Source organism: Dromiciops gliroides, chromosome 6 (assembly GCF_019393635.1).
Source record: "Dromiciops gliroides isolate mDroGli1 chromosome 6, mDroGli1.pri, whole genome shotgun sequence".
NCBI classification, from domain to species: domain Eukaryota; kingdom Metazoa; phylum Chordata; class Mammalia; order Microbiotheria; family Microbiotheriidae; genus Dromiciops; species Dromiciops gliroides.
In genome coordinates this window covers 164,102,927-164,116,290 of record NC_057866.1, presented here as the reverse complement: position 1 = coordinate 164,116,290, position 13,364 = coordinate 164,102,927, and the positions used below count along the sequence as shown (strand labels likewise).

The following is a 13,364-nucleotide window of genomic DNA, read 5'->3' as shown; positions in this document are numbered from 1 at the left end:
TGCTATTTAGAAGGGTTTTTTAAATGTCTTTTGATTTTATATCACATCTTTCCCAAGTTTATTTAATTCTCCCTTTTGGTTTTTTTAATTTAAAAAATTTTTGAGGGATATTTTCTGAATTTACATTGCTTAGATTTCTCCTACTATCCCAACTCTTCTTTCACCCCATCCCAGAAAACCATCCCATATAACAAAGGCTATCTTGAAAAGGAAAAAAATGAGAAAAAGAGGAAGAGATAAACATTAGCAAAACTGATCTAAATGTGGAAAAATTCTGAAAACATATAATATGTCTCATAACTATGGATCTCTCACTCATGCCAAGGAATGGGGCAAATTGTCTTTTCATATCTTTTCTTTGAGGCCATAATTTGAAATTTCCCTTTTAACAAATAGCTGAGAAAATCAATGGATATTATGTGCACATTTGACAGCACATCCATAGTCCCTCACCTCCTAATCAAGAGGATGGATGTGCATTTCATACTCTGTTCTCTGGAACTTGATTTGTTTATCACAAGTAATCTGAGATCAGTTGCCTTTGAGTCATTTAATTTACATTATGAAAGGCTTTATGGGGGTCAGCTAGGTGGCACAGTGGATAAAGCACTGGCTCTGGATTCAGAAGGACCTGAGTTCGAATCTGGCCTCAGACACTTGACACTTACTAGCTGGGTGACCTTGGACAAGTCACTTAACCCTCATTTGCCCTGCAAAAAAAAAGAAAAAGAAAAAAGAAAAAAAAGGCTTTATGTATATTGTTCTCTTGTCTCTGCTTACTTCATTCTACATCATTTCATATAAGACTTCCTATTTTCCTCTGAATTCTTCATATTTACCACTTTCCCACAGAATAAGATTATTTTGTCCCCTATAATTTGTTTAGTCATTCTTTGATTATGGGAAATCTACTTTGTTTCCAGGTTTTGTTTGTGGTTTTCTTGGCTAGCACACAAAAAAAAATGCTGCTATGGTTATTTGTGTGTGTGTGTGTGTGTGTGTGTGTGTGTGTGGTTGTTTATCTTAAATTTCTTTTGGATATATGCCCAGGGGTGGGACAAGTAGGGTAAAGGCTATAAACATTACTTTGCTTTTACTGAATTCATTGGTCAGTGAACAAATATTTGATAAGCACTTAATATGTACAAGGTACAGTGCCATTTATTTTCACATTTTTTGATTGCTTTGTTCTCAAAAAGGACCATGACATCAGGGTGATATCATGACTTACACTGACTTGGGTTTAAGTGAGAGAGGGCTATACAAAGTCACCAACCTCACTCTTCCATCCAGAGGCATCTGGGTGCAGTGTCGAGATATACATCAGTATGAAAGGAGATAACCCTGGATATTTAAGGCAATTGGGGTTAAGTGACTTGCTCAGGGTCACACAGCTAATAAGTGTTTGAGGCGAGATTTGAACTCAGGTGCTCCCAACTTCAGGGCCATTGCTCTTTCCACTGTACCATCTAGCTGCCATAATTTTCTTTCTTTCTTTCTTTCTTTCTTTTTTGGTTGAGATCCATTTGGATATAACATCCAGATTTATGATAGCTACAGTAATTGCTGTGCCTTTCCCTTCCAATGGGATCCTCATTTAATAGTGGACCAGAATCTGTTTACAATGATACAACTGTTGTTCCTTTTATAATAAATTCAATTCAGTGGAGCAAAAATTCACTGCAGAGAGGCAATGTGGTCCTAGTGAATAGAGAATGACCTCAGAGTCAGCCTCTCACACATGCTAGCTGTGTGATCCTAGGCAAGTTAATAAAACTCTCCATGCCCCAGTAGACTTTCTAAGTTGCCGAGCAGGTGTAGATCTCTGTTGATAGAATTTTGCTTATTAGGAGTTTCTCATCACAATGAAATTATAAATTCAGCCCCTCCAGAAATATGTAAAGCACTGTGAGAAAACCTGGGGGGGGGGGTTGTGATAAATCTTCCATTGGTTGTGTTCATTAATAGCTTCCACTGATCTGACTACTTATTGAAACCAATAGTCCTAGAATATAGACTTAAACCTTGGCTCCCAAACTCTTATCCAACTATAGAATCATTTTTCACAGGGAACTATCCATTTTTACAAGAGCTAGAGATAGAAGAGAACTTTTGTGATGAAATAGTGATAACTTTAGTGATCACTTAGTCCAACTTCTATTTTTGCAAATGGGGAAAATGAGTTTAAGTGACTAGCCCAGGATTACATAGGAGGTAGTAGAGTGAGGTTTGATCTAGGACCTCTGATCTCAAGTTGCTTGAGCTTTCCTCCACAACACAACACAATACAACACCTCCCTTACTTTTAAGTAAATTTACTGCAGTAACATTGTAGTTGACTGGAATCTAGAGAATGATTAACCCCAAAAAGCTCATACAGTGGTAAACTCAGAAATCCCACCTGCCTGCTTCTATTGTCCCTCTTCACAACCAATAAGTGTCAGATCCATGAATAGAACTCTAATCATTTGACTTAAGGTGAGAACCTTCAGGACACCTCAATATTGGGATTTTATACCCCACTTTTCCCCTTTCAGGCCAGATCATTAAGAATACCTTAAAGAGATAGGTGGGGTGCTTATTTCAGAGATTTTAGGAAACCTGCTTCCCTTTCGGCAAGAAATGCTGACTAAGAAGAATCCAGGTGATAGAAACTGGGGAAAGAATTTCTTAGGGACTAGAAGGAGATAAATGGAAGAAGCTGGCCCTGGGCCATGTGATGTCTCTGAGAGCCCCACTTGGAGTCGGTTTTAGAAATTCCACTGTTTTTCAAATATATTCTCTCAAGGACCCCAAATTTCTCCTGAAAACAAAGGGCTATCTTTTCTTAGAAATACATTTTATTGACTTTTTTTTTGTTTTTTACATCACCAATGGAAAATTACTAATTAGTCAATTATTGAAATTGGCTTACTGTTTTAAAGCTTTCAAAATACATAGCATATGATACCTCATTTGAGCTTTATAACACCCCAAGAAGAAGGTCCTACCATTATTATTATATCCTGGTTTTACAAATGAGGATACAGAATTTGAACCCATGTCTTTTTGGCTTCTAGGCTCCAAGTCCAATATTTTATCCATTGCAACACATGGGATCAAGTACTGGCTTGGGTATTTATTTGTTTGTTCCCAGGGCTTCAATTTCCCTTCCTGAATCTGATTTTCTTTATTTGGAAAGTGGGGATAGTTAAGTGACTTCACAGGGTTATGATGATGAAGGTGGTTGTAAACCTAAGAGTAATGTAGAAATCTAAGCTCAACATAGCAAATAGATGGGGAAGTTATAATAAACCATAATAGCTAACCTCCTCTTATTCAAATTACAAAGGCCTAGCACCACACGTAATAGGGACTATTATATCAGATCCAATGGAAGAGACAAGAGCCTCAGACAAAGGCATAATATTGCTCAGACCTGAACCTCTGATAAATGCCTAATGGTAAAAGGACCAGTGCCTCAGATGAAGTGAGAGCATGTTATATATCTTCTGGGTGTGTTTCATCCCCTACCATTTTGTCTTTTCTTTCTTTCTTTCCTTTTTTTTTTTTTTGAGGCAATCGGGGTTAAGTGACTTGCCCAGGGTCACACAGCTAGTAAGTGTTAAGTGTCTGAGGCCGGATTTGACCTCAGGTCCTCCTGACTCCAGGGCCAGTGCTCTATCCACTGCGCCACCTAGCTGCCCCATCCCCTACCATTTTGAATAGAAGTTACAGAGCTGGCATATGTTGTGAGTTCATTTCAGCATCTGGAGACCTGTATTTCCTAATCCAGACAAAACTTCTTACCTCCTTCATCCCATAATCACAGAGAACAAGGGCCCTACTCTGATAGGACTTAGCAGTTATAGTAGAGAAAGAGCTGATTTTTGAGGCCAAGAACCTGGGTTCAGATCTTGGCTTGGCTGCCTGTGTAACTTGAGACCAGTTAATTAACCTCTCTGAGTCTCAGTTTCCTCACCTGGAAAACAAGGAAGTTCAACTAGATTACCTCTAACTCTCTTTCAGCTCCAAACTGATGATCCCATGAATCGGTACTTCCTCAATCCTTTGTCTGGGAAATTCAGAACTCATGTTTCCCTAAATCCCTGTGATTCAGCTATCATCTACCATAGTCTAGCAAAATAACATGAAACTGAAGAACCCAAACTAGAAAAAAGTCCCCAAATGAAACCAGACCAAAACAACAACAACAACAACAACAACAACAACAACAACAACAACAACAATCACAAAACTCCTTCTCTGATGTTATTATCCCTATCCAACTCTTGATGCTTGAGGAAGCAATTCAACTTATACTGTCCTCCTCCTTTGAATCCTTCACACTTTCGTGTCCCCAGTCAAGGCAATTGTTACCTCTATTTCTCCATAACTGCTTTGGAATAAACGTAGAGAAAAATCACACAAGCATTCTGACTAGGTCTGCTACAAATCTGTGTTACATAACCTCAACTGCTCCCTCACAGCTGCTAGGCAATCCTACTAAATTCTTTTACCAACTCCTTAACTCACTCTCCATAGAGGCTCTCCCAAACGTTTTCATCCCTCCTCAAACCTCCTATGGCTTCCTCTTCCCTAACTTTCTCAGCTGAGAACCTTGCAGCATCTTCTACAGAAAAAAATGGAGGCTGTTTGCTGTGAATTCCCTCTTCTCCCCTCTTCCTCATGTCCGCCACTTAGATGTCTTCTGCCACTTTCTTCTCTTTTACCCTGATGTCTCATGATAAAGTGGCCTTACTCCTTACCAATGCTAACTCCTAGATTTGTTCAGATGATCAAATTCTGTCTTCTCTCCTTCAACAGATTGCCTCTTCTATCATCCCCACTCTTTTACTTACTTTCAATCTCTCCCTGTCCACTGGTTACAAACATACACAAGTCTTTTCTATCCTGAAAAAAACCTCTTACATGATACTTCCATCCCCACTATCTATCATCCTATATTTCTTCTACCTTTTATAGCTAAACTCTTTGAAAAGGCCATCTACAATAAGTGCTTCCACTTTCTTTCACTCTCTTCTTAAGCTCTTACTATATGGCTTCCAACCTTATCATTCCATCAAAATTGTTCTTTCCAAATTGCTAATCCCATGTGTTGCAATGGATAAAATATTGGACTTGGGGCCTAGAAGCCTAAAAGACATGGGTTCAAATTCTGTATCCTCATTTGTAAAACCAGGATATAATAATAATAATAATGGTATGACCTGCTTCTTGGGGTAGTATGAGGCTCAAATGAGGTATCATATGCAATGTATTTTGAAAGCTTTAAAACAGTAAGCCAATTTTAGTAATTGACTAATTAGTAATTTTCTGTTGCCAAAACCAATGGCCTTTTCTCGAATCTCACTGATCTCTCTGAAGTCACTTTTGATCATTTTCTCTTCCTTGATATTCTCTCTCTCTCTAGGCTTTTGGGCTACCACCCTCTCTTGGTTCTCCTACTTAACTGATTGCTTCTTCTTTGCCTTGTTTGCTGGACTTTCTTTCAGATCATGCCTTGTAACCCTATGAATCCCTTAGGATTCTGTCCTATACTCTCTTCTCTCTCTATAGGACTGTACTCACCACTTTCATCAGCTCCCATGGATTGATTACCATTTCTATGCTGATGATTCTCAAATCTACCTGTTCTGCCCCAATCTCTCTGCTCCCAATCTCATATCTCCAATTGCCTTTTAGACATCTTAAACTAGATGTCCACTAGACTTCTTAAAATCAATGTGTCCAAAATAGAATTTATTCTCTTTCCCCCTCAGCCATTCCCCCTTGACCTAACTTCCCTATTACTACGGAGGGTAGCGACACCAACCTCCTAGTTCTTCAGGATTACAACCCAAGAGTCATCCTGGATTCCTCATTATCTCTCACCTTCATATCCAATCTGTTGCCAAGAGTTAATGATTTTGCCTTCCCAACATCTCTTGAATATACTTCCTCCTCTTCTCTGACACTGCCACCGCTCTGGTGCAGGCCCTTATCATCTCACACCTGTATTATTATTATTATTATTATTTTGTAGGGCAATGAGGGTTAAGTGACTTGCACAGGGTCACACAGCTAGTAAGTGTCAAGTGTCTGAGGCCAGATTTGAACTGAGGTCCTCCTGAATCCAGGGCTGGTGCTCTATCTACTGCACCACCTAGCTGCCCCCCTTTCTAGTCTTCTTACACCTACTCTCCTACAAGTACTCTTCCATCTAGCAACACTAACTTCTGGTTGTCCCATGAATAAGACACTCTATCTCTTGGCTCCAGGCATTTTCTCTAGTTATTTCCCATGACTGTAATGCTCTCTCTTCTCAACTCTGACTATTGAATTCCCTGGCTTCCTTCCAGTCCAAACTAATATCCCACCTTTTTCAGGAGTCCTTCCCACCCCTACCTCCCCCAACCCCTCTTATTTCCAATGGCTTTCCTTTGTTAATTATTTCCTATTTATCTTGGGTATATCTTGCTGTGTATTTATTTGTTTACATGTTGTCTCCCCTATTAGATTGCAGGTTCCTTGAGGTTAAGAATTGATTTTTTTTCTTTTGCCCTTTTTGTATTCCCAGTGCTTAGTACAGTGCCTGTCACATAATAAATGTTTGTTGTTTCTTTAATATGTATATATGTGTGTGTGTGTATGTGTATGTGTATTTGTAGGTATAGGTATGTGTATATCTATCTATCTGTATTCACACATATATATATTTCTCCCTCTCATTCCAAAAATCTTAGTCAAATTTTAATTTTTATTAAGTTCATAAATATAAATGCTATACATTTATAAAAACATCACTTGAAAGTTTAGTTATTTAATTTATACTTATTTAGTCTTGTGAATTTTTATTAATGCATTTTTCACCTTTAATTTTATCTTATTGTGTGTATAACATTTTCCGGATCATACTTTCTCAGACTGGTGGATTGGTAGAGGAGGTGCTTTTGATTGGCCACCTTGGTTATCTCATCTATCTCCATTAGACTTTTTCTTGGAGATTCATGTAAAAAACTGTCATGTATGCATCAAAACCTTATTATTTAGATTATTAAAACAACCATATTATAAATACAATCCTTTTAGTCACTGAGCAGCAGATATTGAAAATTTTTACAAAGTTCAAAAATTGTCTAGAGTAATTTATAGATAGTACTTAGTTTAAATTTAATAAGAATTCTATTTTAAAATTTAAATAATTTTTGGCATCTGTCCTTCTTTAAAAATTATTAAAGCTTAAAATTATAATAAGACTTTTGAAATATCCTATGTGTATTTCTTGACCTTCTATCTCTCTATCAGTCTCATTTCTAAACCTATGTTTTTTCTTTCCTTTAGAATTTTATTTTTTCCCCAAATTATATGTAAAAACAATCTTTAATGTTGATTTTTAAAACTTTGCATTCCAAATTCTCTTCCTCCCTCCCTTCCCCCCACTTAAGAACACAAGCAATTCAATATGTTATACCTGTGTAGTCATGCAAAACATTTCCACATTAGTCAGGTTGTGAAAGAAAATAGAACAAAAAAAAACTTTAGAAAAATGAACTAAAAAAAATATGCTTCAATCAGTATTCAGACAACATCACTTCTTTCTCTGGAGATGGATAACATTTTTCATAAGTCCTTCAGAGTTGTCTTGGATCACTGTATTGTTGAAAATAGCTAAGACATTGACAGTCGATCATCTTACAATTCTTGTTACTTTGCATACAGTACATTTAACTTTGCATCAGCTCATGTAAGTCTGTCCAGGTTTTTCTGATAGCATCCTGATCATCATTTCTTATAGCACAATAGTGTTCCTTCATGATCTCATCTCACAATTTGTTTAGCCATTCCCCAGTTGATGGGCATCTCCTCAATTTCAAATTAAACTTTCTTTGTGTTTTATCTCTTTTTGGATATCAACCTAGTATTACTAGTTCAAAGAGTATGCATGGCTTTATAGCCCTTTGGTCATAGTTCCAAATTGCTCTACAGAATGTTTGAATCAGTTTACAACTTCACCAAGAGTGCTTTAATGTCTCATTTTCCCCATATCCCATACAACATTTGTCATTTTCTTCTGCTACCCTGTTATCCAATCCAATAGGTATGAGGTAGTACCCCAGAATTGTTTTAACTCCAATCAATAGTGAGTTAGAGAATTTTTTTTCATATGGCTACAGGTAGCTTTGATTATTTCATCTGAAAAGTTTATATCTTTTAATCATCTGTCAGTTGGTGAATGGCTCTTATTTTTAACAAATTTTATTCATTTCTCTATGTGTTTGAGAAATGAGGCCTTTAAGATAAACTTTCTTCAAATTTTTTTCAGTTACTATTGCTAACTCTATTTCCTTCCATCCTATTCCCTCCCCATGACATTTACTCTATTTTGTATCTTCTTTCACCCTGTTCCTCCTCAAAAGTGTTTTGCTTCTGACTGCCCCATCCCAAATCTGCCCTCCCTCCTATCACTGCCCCCACCCTTATCTCCTTCCACTCCTACTTTCCTGCAGGTTAGGATAGATTACTATACCCAATTGAGTGTGTATGCTATTCCTTCTTTGATTCAATTCTGATGAGAGTAAGGTTAATTCACTCCCCAGCACCCATCTTCTCCTCCACTGTATAAGCTTTTTTCTTGTGCCTTTTACGTAAGATATTTTACCCCATTCTAACCTCTCCCTTTCCCTTTCTCCCAGTTCATTCCTCTCCTACATTAATTTTATTTTTTTAAAAAGATATCATCCTTTTATATTCAATTCACACCTGTGCTCTCTGTTTAAACATACTCCACCCAGCTGCCCTAATAATGAGAAAGTTCTTATGAGTTACAAGTATCTTTTGCCATGTAGGAATGTAAACAGTTTAATCTTTTAATATCCCTTATGATTTCTTTTTCCGATTTACTTTTTATGGTTCTCTAGGGTCTTATATTTGAAAGTAAAATTTTCTATTCAGCTCAGGTCTTTTCATTAAGCATTCCTAAAAGTCTTATCTCTCATTGAATTCCTATTTTCCTCTGAAGGATTATACTCAGTTTTGCTGGGTAGGTGATTCTTGGTTGTGAATCCAATTCCTTTGCCCTTTGGAATATCATCTTCTAAACCCTCTGATCCTTTAATGTAGAAGCTGCTAGATTTTGTATTATCCTGACTGTGGCTTCACAATACTTGAATTGTTTCTTTCTGGCTGCTTGCAATATGCTCTCCTTGACCTGAGAGCTCTGGAATTTGGCTATAATATTCCTGGAGGTTTCCATTTTGGGATCTCTTTCAGGAGGGGATCAGTGGATTCTTTCAATGTCTATTTTACCTTCTGGTTCTGGAATATCAGGGCAATTTTCCATGACAATTTCTTGGAAGATGATGCCTAGGTTCTTTTTTTTTATCATGGATTTCAGGTAATCCAATAATTTTCAAATTATCTCTCCTGTATCTATTTTCCAAGTCAGTTGTTTTTCCAGTGAGATATTTCATATTGTCTTCTATTTTTTCATTCTTTTGGTTTTGTTTTATTGTTTCTTGATTTCTCATAAAATCATTAGCTTCCATTTGCTCAATCCTAATTTTTAAGGAATTATTTTTTCTTCAGAAAATAATACCTCCTTTTCCATTTGGCTAATTTGGATTTTCAAGGCATTCTTTTCCTCATCGCCTTTTTGTACCTCTTTTACCATTTGTCCCAGTCTGTTTTTTAAGGCATTATTTTCTTCAGTATTTTTGTGTGTGTGTTTTGTTTACCAAGCTGTTGACTTTTTTTTAGTGATTTTTTTTTTATCATTCTCATTTCTCTTTCCATTTTTTCCTCTACATCTCTTATTTTATTTTCAGTCTTTTTTGAGTTCTATGACATGAGATCAATTAATATTTTTCTTGGAAGCTTTGGATGTAGGAGCTTTGACTTTGTTACCTTCTTCTGAAGCTGCATTTTGATCTTTCTTGTCACCACAGAAACTGTCTATACTCAGCATTTTTTTCTGTTCATTTTTTCCAGCCTATTTCTTGACTTGCAACTCTTTGTTAAATTTGGGCACTGCTTCCAGGGTGGAGGGGGCACTGTCTCAAACTTCAGGGAGTTTGAGCAGCTGTTCTCTGAGATATTTCTAGGAATTTATAAGTCCTTAGTTTTTACAAGGTGGTATGATTTAAGGAGAGGTATATTCACCATTCTCCTGGCCTATGCTCTGATCTGCAAGCAACCACAGGCCTACTTTTCTTCCCTGGAACTATGAACAAATTCATGCCCTGCTGTTGGCTGCAAGCTCATGTGTGCTTGTGCTCCTCCTCCACCTGGGACCTAGATCTGAGTATGGGTAAAACAACAGAGTCCTACCTCAGTGCTAGCAAAGAGACCCCTGTAATCTCCTTCTGGCCAATTGTACAACCCACTTATCATCTGTGGGCTGAGTTCCAGAAGCAGTTGTTGCTTCTGCTGATTCAGAGGTTCCTGAGGCCTGTTCCTGGTTTGCTGGGGCTGGTTCTGTGCTGGGGTTGGATATGCAATTGCATGGCCTGCACTGGGCTGCACTTCACTGTCACCCTGGTACAACAGACATTTCCTACCAACCTTCTATGTTGTCTTTGGCTGAAAAATGATTTCACCCTGTCCTTTTGTGGATTCTGCTGCTCCAGGAATTGTCTTATATAATTATTTGGAGGTATTTGGAGGGGTCTTGTGGAAAGCTCAGAGAAGTCACTGCCTTTCCTCTGCCATATTGGCTCCGCCCCTCTATACCTATAATTTTATTTTCAATTGAAATCTCCTGTCCCTCTATTCCACCTTTTTCTCCTAGTCTCTCACACCTGTTCTGACCTTAATTTTCTTCCTTAATAGTATTAACTCATATAGAAAGTTCCACTATACATCACCCCATCCACCTTTGACTCCATTGAATTCTTGTCCTTTTACCATGTACATAGGGAGGAATCACCCTCACCATCCACTTTTAGTGCTTCTTTTTCCATGTTACTGAATTTTGAATAATAGTTTAAAAAATAATGTTTAAAAATTATCTATTTTTCCTTTCATAAACACATTACTCTTGCATACAAAGGGATATAATTCTATATGGACTCAGTCATTTACAAGTCATATGATATTGAAGAGAGGCAACTAGGTGGTACAGTAGATAGAGCACTGACCCTGAAGTCAGGAGGAACTGAGTTCAAATCTCACCTCAGATACTTAATAGCTATGTGACACTGGGCAAGTCACTTAACCCCAATTGCCTTAAACATCTGGGGCCATCTCCATTCATCCTAATGTATATCTTGCCACTGCACTCAGATGGCTTTGGAGGAAAGAGTGAGATCAGTGACCTTGCACACAGCCCTCCCTCTCTTAAATCCAATTCATTGCAAGTCTTGACATCACCCTGATATCATGGTCCTCTTCAAGACCCAAGGACAAACAACAACAATGATATTGAATAATTCACTTAATCTCTTTGGTTCACAGTTTCTCCAACTGTAAAAAGATGTAATTGGATTATTCAACTTTTAAACTGCCTTCTAGTCTAATATTCTATAAGGTCATGTTACTTCTACTTTCCTCATTTTTAATGTCTTTTTTCTTCCACATGTAAAGGTGGAATTTATCAGCTATTTTTTCAGCCCCCTTCATCTTTATCTTGCATGTTTGTGTGACTAAGACTTACATGAACAAAATAAAACCCACCTTTGATCTGTTTTTGTAGTTGCAAGTCCTGATATGTTTCAAATAATATATTTGTTGATATGAACAACTGTAATAACATCATATTATAATACTGAATAAGAGAGTCTTTATGAACTTGGCTCAGATAGGTAGCCAAAAGAACTTTCTCAATTAGCTAAGCATATTGCCATTCCCCTACTTAATATAAGCTAGGATATTAGCCTAAAGGTATTGAGCACTTCTTAAGATCTTATATAGAAACCCTTACCTGGGCCTGGGAATTTGTCTGGTCTTCAGGGCTAATTTCTCAAGAGACAATAGAAACCTTTTACTAATATGTGAGAACTCAGTATATAAGTCACATAGGAAATGGAGTAGAGGGAGGGTGGGGGGGAGAAGGAAGCAATAGGTTTTAGTAAATATATATGGTAGCAATGTGAATTGTTTCACTATATGTATAACTAATTTCAGGCCACAGACCATGGACCAACATTTAGAGCTGTTGTAAATGCATACCGCAGAATGGTTGACCGTATTCAGCGCCGAGCTGGCCTTCGGAATACAAGAGTAATCTTAAAATTCTCAGAGCTAGAGGAATGGTTGGACAGAAAAAAATGTGAGTAGTATTACTATTTAAACTAGCATTCTTTTGTGTGTGACAATGAAGGTTAAGTGACTTGCCCAGGGTCACACAGCTAGTAAGTGTCAAGTGTCTGAGACCAGATTTGAACTCAGGTCCTTCTGAATCCAGGGCCAGTGCTTTATCTACTGCACCACCTAGCTACTACCTCCTGCCCCCCCTCCCCCAAGCATTCATTTTCCAAAAAAGCATTCTTGGTGTCTTGTTTTTAACACAACAGTCATTTCACACTGACTACTGTCCATGTCATACCATTTCTTCCCATTCTTCCCTCCCTCTCTCCTTCCCCCCCTCTTATCCCTCCCTCCCCTTTCCTCCATCTCACTATTGAACTCTCCTTTGTAACCAAGTCAGTTAAGCAAAGCCAGATGACATACCAACCTCTTCAGAGGGCATATGCAACAATCTCAATCCCTGGTCTCCCGCTTCACTTCTGAGAGGAAAGATAGGTGTTTCATCATTTATTCTAGTTTGGATTTGTTTGAAATAGGGCCAGCTGTATGTGCCTCAATTTTTATACATAATTTCTAGAAGAACCAAAAGGCAAACAATTTTCCATGTAGTTGTCAACTGACCCACTCTTCTTCATAAGATAGCACTGTTTATCACTGTTGGAATTCTATTCTGAAACCAAGTTCCCTAGGTCATACCCTAAAGTTCCTAATAACACACAGATTTCCATTTTATTTACATAATATCTGCATTACTTAGAATAGATATTGGAGTTGTGCACTTGGGGAAACCACAGAGAAAAAAAATGAAGGGGAGGTCATTGAATTAGATTAATTTGAAATAGAAAAGTATTGCCTTCTAGCTTTGTAGAAGTCCTCACACCCTTTTAAGTCACTGGAAAAGACCTGTTAATTGGCTAAGCAGGAGTGTGAAAATTCGGAGAGCTCTATTTTTATTTTTTACTTTTGCTGCATAGTTATTTAGGGTTTTAAAAAATACAATTCTTCACAAATTTATCAAAAATTATTATGGGAGGCAGCAATAGACAGAATGCTGATTGGAGTCAGAGAACAATAAGGGCTCACATTCTACAACTTATGCTTATGACCTGGATGACTTTGAGTAAAATCACTTAACATTT

The 13,364-nt window shown here is 37.5% G+C and overlaps 1 protein-coding gene across 1 annotated transcript in view; it reads left to right on the top strand.

The window, feature by feature from the left end:
* IQCM (IQ motif containing M) overlaps positions 1 to 13,364 on the top strand; it is a 377,986-nt gene that overhangs the window by 36,456 nt on the left and 328,166 nt on the right. The window contains exon 4 of the mRNA XM_043972282.1: positions 12,103 to 12,247. Within this exon, the coding sequence (XP_043828217.1) occupies positions 12,103 to 12,247 (145 nt within the window). The remainder of the gene's footprint in view (positions 1 to 12,102; positions 12,248 to 13,364) is intronic.